The sequence below is a fragment of the Cyprinus carpio genome, chromosome B25 (genome assembly GCF_018340385.1).
Source record: "Cyprinus carpio isolate SPL01 chromosome B25, ASM1834038v1, whole genome shotgun sequence".
Classification (NCBI taxonomy): Eukaryota; Metazoa; Chordata; class Actinopteri; order Cypriniformes; family Cyprinidae; genus Cyprinus; species Cyprinus carpio.
The window spans coordinates 6,811,420-6,826,106 of record NC_056621.1 but is presented as its reverse complement, the minus strand read 5'-3'; the positions used below and the strand labels follow the sequence as shown (position 1 = coordinate 6,826,106).

The 14,687-nt window shown below is 42.1% G+C and overlaps 1 protein-coding gene across 1 annotated transcript in view; it reads right to left on the bottom strand.

Annotated features, from left to right (window-relative positions):
• Nucleotides 1-867: 867 nt before the first annotated feature.
• LOC122142333 (inactive tyrosine-protein kinase PEAK1-like) overlaps nucleotides 868-14,687 on the bottom strand; it is a 34,977-nt gene continuing 21,157 nt past the window's right edge. Inside the window, exons 2-5 of the mRNA XM_042752581.1 lie at nucleotides 11,241-14,486; nucleotides 8,047-8,264; nucleotides 5,552-6,285; nucleotides 868-4,456 (exon numbers count right to left, since the gene is read on the bottom strand). Coding sequence (XP_042608515.1) covers nucleotides 3,302-4,456; nucleotides 5,552-6,285; nucleotides 8,047-8,264; nucleotides 11,241-14,374 — 5,241 coding nt within the window. The 5' untranslated portion in view covers nucleotides 14,375-14,486 and the 3' untranslated portion in view covers nucleotides 868-3,301. The remainder of the gene's footprint in view (nucleotides 4,457-5,551; nucleotides 6,286-8,046; nucleotides 8,265-11,240; nucleotides 14,487-14,687) is intronic.

Sequence of the window (14,687 nt, the reverse complement as noted above, 5' to 3'; positions counted from 1 at the left end):
CTTATCCTACTCAGGGTCTATACTTTGACTTGTCAGTAATACAACCACAATAATAGGTGGCGCCATTTGAAGACTACAATAAGATTTCACTTCTACTGTTAAAATTGTTTTGGTAGGCTACTATGAGATGGATAGACTAAATGTTATAGGCCTATAATTCAGATGGGCTACCTGTTATTTTTATGGTATATCATGTGGAGACCTATGAGGCCTATGACTTTTAATTACAATACACAAGAATCCAACATACTTTCAAAACAAAAAATTAAAATAGGAAAAATAAGCAATTGGATTAGAAAATGACACAACAAGCGCAATCACAGATGACACACAAATCTGTTGGGCCATATCGCATAAGCAGGGATGATTTGTGTGGTTTATGGCGCCCTCTAAAGGCCCTAAACTAAAACAGCAAGATGTTTTGTTTTCTGACCTTAAAGCATGACACAGCCACGTCTTAATGGCATGTGCTTTAATGTCATTAAGACAAACTGTTACACTGATTAAAGTTTATTTTAGGTGGATTTAAATTTTAAAAAGTGAATAGATTTTATAAAAGAACTATACCATGTATTTAATATTAATACTGGTGGTGTCATCATGGTTCAATAGAAGTCTGTTTCCACCAAATAATAAAGAAAACAAAAAGGCATTAAAATATTTCCAACACTTTAGATCTTGAATATCTAAGGACTACAAGAATTTCTGACTTTTTAATGACCTTTTACCATTTTATTAATTTTCATAACTTTGCCTGGCCCACATCTAACTTGCAAAGTTGCCTGCTATTTCCAGGACCCCACTTCATATTTCATATTGTATTATTCATAAAAACAACAAAGTAGTGTTTCGAATAAAACAAACAAGTCTTGTTTAAAAACATATTCATAGTTTTATTATAAGCAGTTAACTCAGTAATGTAGAGCTAAATACCATGAGATATGCAGTTGTAGGTAAAAAGCAGTTTTATGAAACCATCACTGGCAATAAACATTTGTAAATAACAGTAACTACATGATTTCAGTGAAATGATGTGAAAGAAAACTGATAAACTGATGGTGAGTGAGCAAAAACACACACATTCTCCAGGTTACAGACATCTGCTGATACTTTCACTCTCTCTCAAGTTCTCTCTGTGACAGAATCGTGCCTGTGCTGCTAAAATGAATTTAAACTACACTCAAATTATTATATACAAATACAATTCAGTACAACGTATTGCTACGGTGTGACCCGCAAACATTCAGCGTGACATGCACCGCAATTTCTCTCTCTCTCACACACACACACATTATTCCTGTTCCTTTCTAATGGAATTGATGAAAATTTAACTGCTGCTTTGGAAATGGAAGATGAGAGCAAACCAATGGTCCCGCCCTAGTTTGATTGACAGAGACACTATCCAGTGACCTCTCATGAACCCTTTCTCATGCACTATGAATCATTAAATCCCTTTCAGCAATCCCTTTCTTTCACCTGAATATGTAAATCTAAAAATAGAAACAGGGAGGCGTGACAACATCTGCATCCCAATTTGCATACTATCCATATTATAAAGTATGCAAAATTTTGTTTAGTGTTACACAAATCATAGCACGTCAAAAAATATCCTCGAGGTGCCTGGATGGTATACTTTTTCTGCGGATGCATTTTGAGCCAATATTACCCACAATCCTCTTGCATTACAGTAGAGGCGGCGCTTGTAACAGTTCCTTATCAACTTTTTGAGTTGTCATAGTGAATAATTATAAATTCCAAGGATAAAAGCTGCAACAGCAGTAAATAAATAAATTAATCTACATGTTAACATAATCACATAAATTGTGTTAATTTTACTACATTATATATATATATATATATATGGCAGTACAAGCATACTACATACTCAAGTATGCATTTTCCCATCACTTAAATACACACCTGTAGTATGCAGAAGCAAGCAAACTGGGATGCAGCTTGTGTGTGTGTGTCACATTTCACTCTGAAGTTCGTCTCTATATTGCCATTGCCTGAAACACACACACTCGCACCTCAAAATAACACTACAAGGACAAAATGCTGAAGAATGTGCTGTCCCTGGTTCATATTAATGCTTCACACACACAATCAAATATCCTCGCATACGCCTCGCTGGGAGTCTGACCTCAGAGCTCGCATTCTCATCAATTATGTGCCGAACAGGAACAGGAAGATAAAGAATAATTGCATGCTGAGAATATCAAGTGCGTTAAATATATCTAAAATACTGTAACGAATGTTAACACTTGCTTTTAATGATTGCACATACATCTGCGTAGTGATATCCGGGTCACGTCAGGGTTCGAGTCATCCTGATATGTCTCAAAAGCAGTTCAGAGCCTTTACTGCGAGTGTAAACGCTACGATCAGAATCTGGAGTGAGTCTAGTTTGATTAAAGTGAGTTTGGTGCTAATCCCTCTGATTGGAAATGCTCCTGTGTACTTTGGAGAGCCAAAGTACTGCTGAAGAACTAAACTGCATTCATTTTAAGCACATAAGGACACTTTCTTTAAGAGGGAGAGTATTAAGATCTTCTCTTTGACTATGCAAAAATATGTTTTGATCTTTGTGGTTCAGAGTATTTAGTCTTTGGTAAACTTTACAGTGCTCTTGTTGTGGTAGAAAAATATCCAATCTGTACTCTCGAACTAATCTGTACGATATATCAGGATCGGATAAAAACATATTTGTGTGAAATGACTGATGATGAAAAGATGTTTTTGCCACTTTCTATAAATCTCTCTCTGTATATATACGTACACACATAGACACATATAAAGTAAGGCATGTTAGACTCATTCATTCACTGACCTAATGTGACCACTGGAGGACCCTTATTTTGACACCCCTCGCACAAACTGCGATGATTATATAATAGCTATCCAATAGTTACTGGAATCATAAATCATGATGCAGCTGATGTCAGATCAGTGGTTTCCTGCTGATATTCACGAGTCCCGACAGCAGAATGAAAAGCGTAACTAAACACACCGGCAGAAAACCCACAACACACTCACACATACACACACGTCATGCAGTTTCACTTGTTTATAAAAGCAGCTCTATAAATGTGCCATTATCGGTGGAGTTAAATATGACTTCACTTTGTCACTTTTCATCCTGTAAACGGTTCGCCTCAGACTCTTTGCATGGTATTTAAAGTAAACCATACCCAAACACATTCACCAACAAAGTCAAACGATACGGTTTCCTCAAATAAAATCACACGTCTGTACAGCGCACGTCTACACGTCCCAGATTCATTAGCGTGATCGGATGCGATCAAATAAGCACGCCCTGTGGCTGCTGCAGGATCTTGATCACTCTGCTCAGAGATTCGGTAGTAGCGAAGGCTAGATACTGACAGCACAACCAGTCCTCCAGACTCACGCCGCAGCCCGTGTCCAGAGAACGCTCTGCGAACTTGATCATCATAAGCGTTCGCTTCAGGTCTAGCCAGTTCTGCAGGACGCTGTGGCGTTGGACTGTCCCGGCGGCGGGGTTCAACGAATTGAACAGATCCTCTCGGGGGCCCCACAGCAGACACTGCAAACACGCCCGGGCATCCGCCATCTGGATGCGCTCGGAAGGGTTGGGATTGAGCAGCAGCGTGGCGAGCTGTTGAAGACCGTTGGAGTACAGGGATCGCAGGGGCAGCTGGGGCAAGTCAGAGTTGCAGTATTCCCTCTCCTTTAGCTCCGGACATTCCTCGAATGGGTTCGGTCGATGCAGCATCTCGTAGATCAGTATCCCAGTCTGGAATTCGTCGCACTTGCGGTATTGAGTGGCAGTGAGAAGCTCAGGTGCCAGACGGGACTGGTCTCGGAGCGAAGCTGGTTCCAGCACCACGTTCTTGAGTTTGGCCTGAGAGAAGTTGCTGATGATGAGCCGGGCGGGGCAAGCGGAAGCCGTGGCAGAGGGAGGTCCGGATGCAGCGTTGTTGTTCGGTTCCATGAGCTCCAGGTTCCAAGGGTTCCCGGGCTGACAGTGCACCAGGAGGAGGTTCTCGAGCCGGAGGTCACAGTGCGTGACGTGGTAGGGTTTCATGTGCTCTAGTCCCGCACACAGCTGCAGCAGCAGGAGACACACCTGGCGTTCGTACAGCTCAGGGTTTCGCGCGTGCCGCTCTACACCCTCCCGTACGAAATCCGCCACTGTCTGGAACGGCACCTCTCGAGTGATCACAACAACACGGCTGCAGAGTTTCCCGCCTGGACCTGCCGCATCTCTCTCATCCTCTTTTCCTTTTCCCTCTTCCCCTGCACCTTGCTTGTCTTCTCCATCCTCCTCACGCTCCCAGGGCATCAGGCGGGCCGGGACATCTGCCAGGAAGTGCCCACAGTCCTGCTGGATGTTGAAGTGCACAGCGATACTCTGCCGAACTGCTAGGCTGTGAAAAAACTGCTGCTGAGTCTCCTTCACCACTCCCCGACAGATCTGAGATCACACAGAAAGAGAACGTTAATTTTTGAATATACATGCAAATCTGAGAAGACTACCAAGGCAACATTTTGAAGCATCAGGCAATTGTGGCCAAGAAAGCACCGAATGTATCCTTTGTGGATAATTTCGTAATGCATTGTGTTACTGTTTATTTAGTACTGACCTGAATAAGATATTTCACATAAAAGAAAATAATAGTTAAATTTATAAAAAAATTACCCCGTTCAAAAGTTTACATCCCCTTGATTCTTAATACTGCGTTGTTACCTGAATGATCCACAGCTGCTTTTTTTTTTTTGTTTAGTGATAGTTGTTTATGAGTCCCTTGTTTGTCCTGAACAGTTAAACTTCCTGCTGTTCTTCAGAAAAATCCTTCAGGTCCCACAAATTCTTTGGTTTTCCAGGATTTTTGTGTTTTTGAACCCTTTCAAACAATGATTGTATGACTTTGAGATCTATCTTTTCACACTGAGGACAACTAAGGGACTCGTACGCAACTATTACAGGAGGTTCAAACGCTCACTGATGCTCCAGAAGGAAAAACCATGCATTAAGAGCTGGTATGGGGGTGTGAAAACTTTTGAACAGAATAGAGATGTGTACATTTTTCTTATTTTTACTAAATATCATGATTTTTCACTTAGTACTTCCCTTCAGAGGCTACAGAAGATAGTTACATGTTTCCCAGAAGACGTTAAATTTACCCTGATCTTCAAATTAAAAAAAGTTTTCACACCCTGGCTCTTAATGCATCCTTTTTCCATCTGGAGCATCAGTGAGTGAGTGAACCTTCTGTAAACCTGTTTTTTTTTTTTTTAAATCTTGATAAAATTCAGAGAACAGTATAAAATAAAAAATAGAAGCAGTTCATGACCCCTTTAAGTAACAAGATATCAGCTTAACAACATGCTGACTCTATTGGAATCAACTCTTAGTTGAATCACTCCTTCTGTTCTTGCAAGAAGCAATGATTGTGAGTTGCATAAGTGACCATTACTTGACTTTTCTGCCTTAGAAGATCTTATGCAGACACCTATTCAGCTCATCTATATACATGCATCATATATTTGTGTAAGACTAAACCTTCACCTTAACGGCGTAGTTTGTCAGAGGTTCTTTAGCGAAAGATGCTGTGTAGTACACCGCATCTCCTGCCTCACAGCAGGGTTTTCCCGCTGTCAGCCGGAAATGAGACCAGCTGTCTGTACCAAAGCGCAGATGATCTTTTTGTCCGGCCATAAATCTATCTTCACATCTGGCTGCCAACTTTCGAAGGGTATCCGTGTGCAGGCCTCGGATCCTCCCGACCACTTCCTCCCAGCTCTCCATGCCTCTGTATGGCACCTGTTTCTGGGATTTAGTGGGTCTCCCAGCCCCTCGCGTCCGGGCTGTCAGACTCTCTGTACTTCGGTAGCCTCGGCGGTCACATGCCTGCATGGAGCTGCTACTGGTTAGGCAAGACAGGCTCCGCCCACCCACGGGACGCTCCAGGGAGTCTCCCGATTCATCAGGATGCCGTGCCTCCGAGCTGAGTGAGGAACTCTGACTGGCTGTGTCCCATGTGGATTCGAGATCATAGAGTGGATTGGCAACGCTCAGACTGGTCCCGCCTGGTCTGGCCTCTCCTTTGGGTCGCTGGGCAGAGAGTTCTCTACCTAGAGCGGATGGCTCTGTTTGGGCACGTGGAACTGACTTTTTGGGTAGGGGTGGAGGGGTGGATTTTGTCGTTGGTTCGCTGACCTCTGGTTCAGAAATTAAAGAGTCATCAGATGCTTTAGGATGTCTGGGATGTTTTACGGGGATCATGTTGGCCCTGGACTGACCTGTAGAGTGAGAGATGAGACATTTCAGTGAGGATTATGGCTTTAAAACAGCTCAGGGGAACACATGAAATTTTGACCAGAACATAACTGGTGCATTATTGGATTTCCATTACATGTTTCCCTTTACCGTATCTCTAATTGCAGGATGAACAGTCTTAAAGCAATTCACACACGCTCCATCCACAGGGATGTGGGATACGAGTTAGGAATTATTTAACAGCGTGAAACCTCATCTAACATTCCTCACTAATCTGCTTTAATCTCCCAATAATCTCAGACTGGGGCTTCCTCTGAGGCCCTTTCACCAGGGCAGGGATTTTTGTAGGTCACGTCTATAAAATGATCAAAGAGTCAGCGGGACAAAATTAGAGGCGGTACTTTAACCCCTTGGAGACCTGTGCTGCTACACAGTTCAGAGGTTCATCAGACTTAATCATAAGCACTGCAATGTTATATGGTTAGACATCAGAGGTCAACTCTGCAACATAATAAGGGGGGAAGGAAGTAGCCACCAGCAACCATGCTATCTTGGGACAGCTGGAAATTCATTCTTTTTTTCTCATATCCTGTGTGATGCCACACAGCTCAATAAAGACAGACTCAGTCTGATAATCTGTCAGTCTCTCAGAACTGTGGCCATTAAAGTCCCCAACAAACTGAATCCCTGATTTTCACACAGCGACTACAGCCAGTTTGGGAGAATATTAATGCAATTTGTCATCTATTTTATTAAACCTTACATGTGGAAAAACATTACATAGACAACCTGTAGTTCAGGAAACAACCACTGTTTGAGGTTAAATCTTGTTTGAGGTTATTCGCAGGTTTTTTTTTAATATTGTAAGATTGTAATCAATATTCATTTTAAGATGATTAATCTTTTCCAGTTTTAACAGAACATCTTCATGCCAGGTTCCAAACATTAATATTTTCTCTACATTGTAAAGCTTTAATGTCTAAAGTATTTTAAATTCTAGATCTTTTGGGAGCTTTATTGTGAACACTCACAAAAAATATATTTTATGCAGATTCTTACATAAATATAATTTGTTTACCTGAGAATTTCTGTCATGCCATCCAAAAGTGAGATCTCATTAAACATTTGAAATTTAAACTAATTCAAAATCATAAATAAACAAATGTTTCAATTTTGAAACACTTTAAAACAAGAAAAGTTAATACATAAAATAAGAAATACTTTAGATTCTACACTGTTTATAAGACATTTCCATGATATTAAAGGAATTCATATAAATCAATTGATTGATAATAATTACAAATAATTAACTAATTTATATTAAATAAAAAAATTATAATTAGTGGTCACTAGTCGTCTAAGATTTTTTAACCCCACTGTATAATAAATATAATGTGTGGTGTTGCAATGTACATTTCCTGCTAGCAAAACTACTTAAACTACACTGTGCTACAATTCATGCAAATAAAACCAAAAGCCTTTAAAAAAAAAAAAGAAAAAGAAAAGAGCAAAGCAAAGCAAAGCGAAGAAAGAGACAGATCCCTACCTCCTTTCACAGCACAAACTTCAGAGAGACTCAATCAGCTAAATGACTTCAAATTGAGAGATTGAGAGAAGTGATCTTATTTATTGGTCTAGAAATGCTCTTGCACACGGTGCTGCCATGACAACCTAAATATATCAGCATGAGCTGGCCAAATCAGGTCAGAACCTCATACCACTAGCCCACACAGATGGACCAAACAAAAACACAAAGTGACCCATCAAACGTGTGCTTTACTCACCCAGGTTGGTGTAAGTGGCCCTGCAGCTGCTGGATGCAGGAGAGTGCGAGATGGTGTTAGTGATTCCCTCTTCCTCTCGCTCTGCTTGCCTGCTGCTGTTTGAGGTGGGCGATGCTGGGGGTGGACAGGAGGCAGGCGGCTCGCGCAGGGGCGACAGCTCCAGCTTAGCAGGAAGAGAGGTGGCTGAGGAGATCTCGGTATCCTGAACTGGAAGCTGACTGAATCAAAGAAAGACAAACAACGGTTGAGAATTATTTCAGCCCATAGTTTTCTATCCTAAACCGCAAGGATTTAAAAACTGGGGATGCAGATTATTTAACAAAGCTAAATTTAGACCTTAATTCTCTCTCTCTCTCTCCTTTAAAGGGGTAGTTCATCCAAAAAACTAAATTCTGTCATTTTCTCACCCTCATTTTGTTCCAAAGCTGTACAACTTACTGAGATATTTTCAAATATGTGCTGGTCGCTCTTTTACATGCATTTGCATTGAATGCAGACTAGGGCTTTGAAGCTTAAAAATGGATGCAAAAGCACTATAAAAGTATCAAAATAACTGACTTGTGTCTGTTATGTGACAAGAAGTCATATAATAATTTTATGTGATATGCAGATCAAAATGTTTCGTAGTTATTCTGAATTGTAGATCTTGTTACCAAATTAGTTGATCTATTTCACAACAACGCTGACTTTAAAATCATTTTGCAGCAGTTCTTGAGCTAAGAGAGCATCAGTAAATATCTGTAACGAAAAATCTGAAGGTTTTAAATTTAGCTTTGTAAAATAACCTGCATCCCCAATTTCTAAATCCTTGCTTTTTACGTTAGATGAACAATCCATTTTTCACAAAAAGCTCAAATATGACTGCTTCTACAATACTTCTGTGTTGCTTTTGCACCTTTTTTGAAGTCTGAAAGCTTAAAGGAATAGTTCAACCAAAAATCAAAAGTCTGTCTTTAATTACTCACCTTCACGTTGTTCCAAACCCTCCTAAACCTTTGTTTATCTTCGGAACACAAATTAACGTATTTTTGATGAAGTCTGAGAGCTTTCTGACCTGCATTGACAGCAATGCAACTACAACGTTTAAGGTCCAGAAATGTAGTAAGGACATTGTTAAAATAGTCCATGTGACATCAGTGGTTCAACCGTAATTTTATGAGGCTATGAGAATAGTTTTTGTGCGCAAAGAAAATGAAAATAATGACTTTATTCAACAATTGCTTCTCTTCCATGTCATACTCATGTTTGTGCGTCGAAGACTGACACGGAAGAGAAGAAAGTACAAAAAGCACAAAAAGTATTCTGACTGTTTTATAAAATTAAGGTTGAACCACTGGTAACATGGACTATTTTAACAATGTCCTTACTACTTTTCTGGACCTTGAATGTGTGAGTTGTGTCGCTGTGTATGCAGAGTCAGAAAGCTCTCGGATTTCATCCAAAATATCTTAATTTGTGTTCTGAAGATGAACGAAGGTCTTTCGGTTTTTGAACTACATGAGGGCGAGTAATTAAGGAAAAAAATATATAATTTTTAGATGAACTAACTCTAAGTCACACTTCAAAATTTCTACTTTTGAGTCAAATGATGATGTCATACAAGTTAGGAACAAATGAAAGTAAATGGGATGCATAATGATTAATAATGAATAACTGTCCGATAGTACTTTAGTTCAAGATTAAATTTTAATTAGCATGTAGCACTACTAATCAAACACAAAATACAACTGTCCTTTGCTTAGATTTCAAACCATCCCTCCTGTATCCCAGTGCCAAACTTACTCTCCTAAATGACCCATCCAAGAACGTTAAATGGGAGGAATATTCCAGAGCATGTCTGGACATATAAAAACATTCTGTTCCATTAGGTTATGACACACTCAAAAATCTATAACACGGAAGGTGTTCTCAAAAATAAAGATAAGATTCCTAATGCTTCCAGTGAAACACCAGTGCAAAAAAAAAAAAAAAAATTAAATAAATTCTGAACACACAAGGGAAGATATAACCAAAAAAAGTTTTTTTTTTTTTTTTTTTTTTTTTTAAAGGATAGCGTATCTAGATATCTCAGTGTTTGAACTTGTAAGAAGAACCTGAATCAACGTGTCTCAAGTATCTCTTTCTCTTAGGCAGATAACACCCTGCAAACACACTTGTGCACACACACACATACCAGCTGAAACAAATATCCAGCTAAGAGCTTCAGTAAAGTGTTGGTCTGTTTAAAGGAATTTGAGGAAGTAATGCTTACCCAGCATACTGGCTCACACAGTCACCCATTTTATAAGGTCAGAGACCATAAATGTTTATATCAGAAACAACTATTCCTTACTTTCAAGGACTTAATAGACAAATCTCTGTGTTTTCTGTGTTTTTCTTACTCCTCCTCTCTCTGTTGTAACATTCGGTATGAATGCTTCTTCCTCCACATGATTAACCCTTAACAGACCTCTACCTGTGGTTGTTCATCAGCTCACAACTGTGACATATCAGGATCAAAGGTCCTTCTCGTCAGCAGATCACACACATGTATGACTAACAAAAGAGGAAGCAGTTTATTATAGTTAGGATATCACCTCGTTAAAAAGATACTACTTTTTGTACTACTACTACTGCTAAAAACAATAGTTAAATATAACAAATGCAGCATAGATTACAAATGTAAATTTTCAACTAGTTAATCAAGCAGTTTTACCATTAAGCTATTCCAAATAAATGTTAAAAATATTCAATTTCTATTAATAAAATATAAGTTTAACTATTTTTTTTCTCAGTTAGGTTAGGGTTAGCAAGTGTTTGATATGTTAATCCTAATATTCATTATAAAAAACTATTAAATTCTATAATTTTGATAAAGGGTATATGCTGTATAGAACCCAAACAAACTATAGAAAAAATATACTGTTCTTTATTTTCAATTTTGACATACTATGACTGCATAAAATGCCTTTACCTACAACAGGATAATGTGAAAGCTTTTTGATCAGACATTATAAAAGCTACCTCTGAGGCACCCATTTATCACTAGGGTGTCTCAAATACTCAGCATTTTTATCTGGGATGAAAATAAAGGCCATGCATAAAAACATGCACTAAGACAGATCAAGATAAGGACACAGGAAAGACCTTATCATATGTTTCTATATTAAAAAACTAAGAGAAAGAGGGGGGATTGACAGAGAAAGACAGCTTACTTCATGACTTTGCTAATGAGGAGACTGGCTCTGCTCTTGGGTGGAGTCGACAGGCTGGAAGCTCCACCTTCTGCTGTGCCACCTTCTTTGTGTTCCTCAACCCGAAGCTCCGCCTCCTCTCCACCTGTGATGCTCTCTGATTTGTAGGTGAATATGATCGTGGGTTTCTGGTGAGGGTCATCCGTCTTGGATTCTGAAAACCAGTGCTGTCTCTGTACAGGTGGAGGAGGCAGTACGGTGATGACGGTCCCATCTAATCCCAGCAGCTTCCCTTTTTCCTTCTCTCGCTCCATTTTCTCTTTCTGTTCATCCTCATCCTTCCGCCGGCGGAAGAAACTCTTGAAGGATATCCAGCGCTTTGGCTTGTTACCATCAGTTGAACGCCTGCCCTCCGCACCAGGACTGGTCTCTGCATCACTAGGTTTGACCCCAGCTGGTCTGGTCCAGTTGCTGAAATGCCTCTGGAGCAGGTTGCTTGAGTGGTAAGGAGAGGAGCTAGACCGGACTGGGGGAAATGGGGCGCTTGGTTCAGATTTGGGGCTTGTGGGTGGTACAGCAGCAGAGGCACTCTGGGATTTGGGAAGGACTTTAGGTGGTGTGTCTTTTTGAGGTTCTGCAGAACAGTGGAGTGATTTAGATCTGTTAGGAGCATCTCTGGAAGCATCTGGAGGCAGCGAGTAAAGCTCCTCAGCACTGCATGTCTTACTCTGGCCAGCAGGGGAGTCTGGAGGAGAAGGCGGTGGCTGAATGGAGGCCACAATTTGAGACAGAACAGCACTTGCTTTCTCTCTCTGACCTGAACTTCCATTCGACGTGACCTGGCAATCTTTGCTGCCCTCTGCTGGTTGTTCACTATGATCCAGACTGCTGTGTGCCAAAATAGCAGGGCTAGGGCTCAGGCTACCTACAGGAAGGACAGAGACACCTGTCGTAGTCCTGGATTTGCCGTCGTTTACAGTCTGTCCAGATAGCGTGGTAGTCCTCAGTTCCCCAGGAGCAGTTACATCTGTTGCGTGTTTCAGCTGAGGTTGTGTCTGCTCAGACGGTGATGGCTGGGAACTTTCGGAAGATCCAATCTCCTCATATGTGTGGCTGGCCACTCGCTCTCCGGCCCCAGGCTTGGAATGTGGCAGCTCACCATTGAGCCCCAGGAAACTCTTGTAAACAGCTAGGTTATCGTACGCACTGGGATTAATCACAATGGGAACTTTCACTGCTTTTTTGGAGCTGCGTGCATATGCAGGCTCATCACGGATGATGATGGGAAACGGGGGCATGCCAGCATTGTTGTAGCTGTTAAATTTGATCTCAGACAAGTTAGGAGATTTAGTTGGAACTGTGCGGGCTGAGCTGAAGCCTGCAGTTGGAGATGTGGGAGCTGATTTGTGATTGATGAGTCTTGGAGCGGCACAGCCGCTTGTTAAATCAACTTTAGGGATCTTTTGTCGAGGGCTGGTGCAAGACGTCCACACTTCTTGGTAACGGATGCTGCCGGGTTTTGTGCGGAAACCACTGGGTCCTCCAGAGGCAGAACTTGGAGGAGACTGAGGCATCAGCGGAGACAATGAAACAGATGGAGATGCAACAGGTGAAACCGGAGATCTGGGGGACTGAGGCGAAGTGGGTGAGACAGGACAGGTTTCAACAGAAGGGCAAAGCACAACACTAGGCCCACTTGACTTTGGAGTGCTTTCACTTGAGTGAGTGTGTTCATCTTTAGTGGCCATAGAGGCAGACACATCCACCACCGTATAGGGCTTACAGATAGGAGTCTTCTCGAGATTCACTACTCGATAAGGCTTGGCCTGCTCCTCAGTTGGGCTGAAGCTGATTGTGATTGGCTGGCCTGGAAGAGCTTGTGGGAGAGGCCCACCCTCTCTCTGAACTCCGTCTTGTTCTTCCAGTCGGATTGCTAGAACAGCTTTATGCGTTTCACAGGGTTTTGGCGAACTCAGTCCTTTGGCTGAAGGTTCTTTGCTAGGTGGGAAAGGAAGACCATTTCTCTGGTCACCAGTGCCCCTACTGCTGCCAGCGCAGGATTCGTCGGGCAGAGAAATCAAGGACTCGGGTGAGGTGGTGGACTCAGAAGTGGACAAAAAGCCACTACCCTGGTGGTCCGAGGTATATGACAGAAGAGCAGGAGCTCCATTTGAGTCAACAGATGGGTATCCGTTGAGAATCTCATCGTAACTGTCATCGTAATCCACTGCACAGAACCGCTGCAGTGAACGGTTGCGTAGAGGCACTGTATTCCACTTCTTCCCTACAGCGAAGGGAACCGGAGACAGTGTAGCTGCACGGAAATTGGCGAACCTAGGTTGACCCCGCATTCGTATCCCCACTGCTAGCAACTCCTCATCGCTTTCATCCCAACTGTCATGCTCTCCATCGTCATCATCCTCATCATCACTCTCATCCTCCTCATCATCACAATCACTGGAGAATTCTGGATAACAGAAACGTCCTCCCTCAGAGCTGATGACCTCTGCACTGTCACTTAGGGAAACACGTTTCATTGCTCCTCTACCACTACTCCCAGCATGGATACAGCTTGAAGCTGGAAGGCCCCTCTCTAATGAGCGCCGGTATGAACTGCAGATCCGGCCAAAGAAGTCATCTCTACTTGAGCTTGGGGAAGGTCCAAGGCCAGCAATCTCTTTTAGCACATCCGTCAGTCCGTTGTTGTTGCTGCTAGTTGGCTGCGGGGAAATTGCACCATATGCCTCTGCTTGCCCGACCAAATCCTCCCCTTGGTTGTTGTTTGTCCCTGTGGGTCTTGAGCTGTTCAGGCTGTTTTGGTTCCACATATTGAAAGGTGAGCTTTTATTGACCTGCGCTCCCTCCGTAAGCCTTGGCACATTTCCCTCCGAGTCCAACCCTGGTGGGGAGCATGGCAGCATCATGGTAGGCTTTACTGCAATAGTAGGCTTCTTGGCTACAGGTGGGCGGACCTGCCCTGCACGGGACGAGGAAATGTTCCTCTGGCTGTTTGTGAGTTTGGCACTGATGTTTGTCTTGCTCTCACTGCCAGCATTGGGTTGCTCTGGAGGCCGGTGAAGGCTCTTGGGCTTAAAGCAGTTTTTGCACTCCCCTGGCTTCCACACATGTTCAGTGAAGGTGTTGCAAGCAGACATGACTGCAGGGCAATGCCACAGCGTCAATGGACAGGAAAGCTCTCCATCACACACACAAACGAAAGGCTGAACGTCTCTTCCACACACAGTTTACAAACTGTGCCCTCAGTACCTGTAAAAAAGAATAACAGAGTCAGCCAGTGCTATTCTGAAACCAAATGTAATCACTGTTTTCATCTCACATAAAGGCTGTTGAATGAGGCCCTCATTACTCTTTTCCAGCAGGGGTCAGAGTTTGACTCTTAACATGAATGTCTAGCGTCTCTGTTTTACACACACAAACACAGGCTGCCAGACACTAACAGCTCTATTT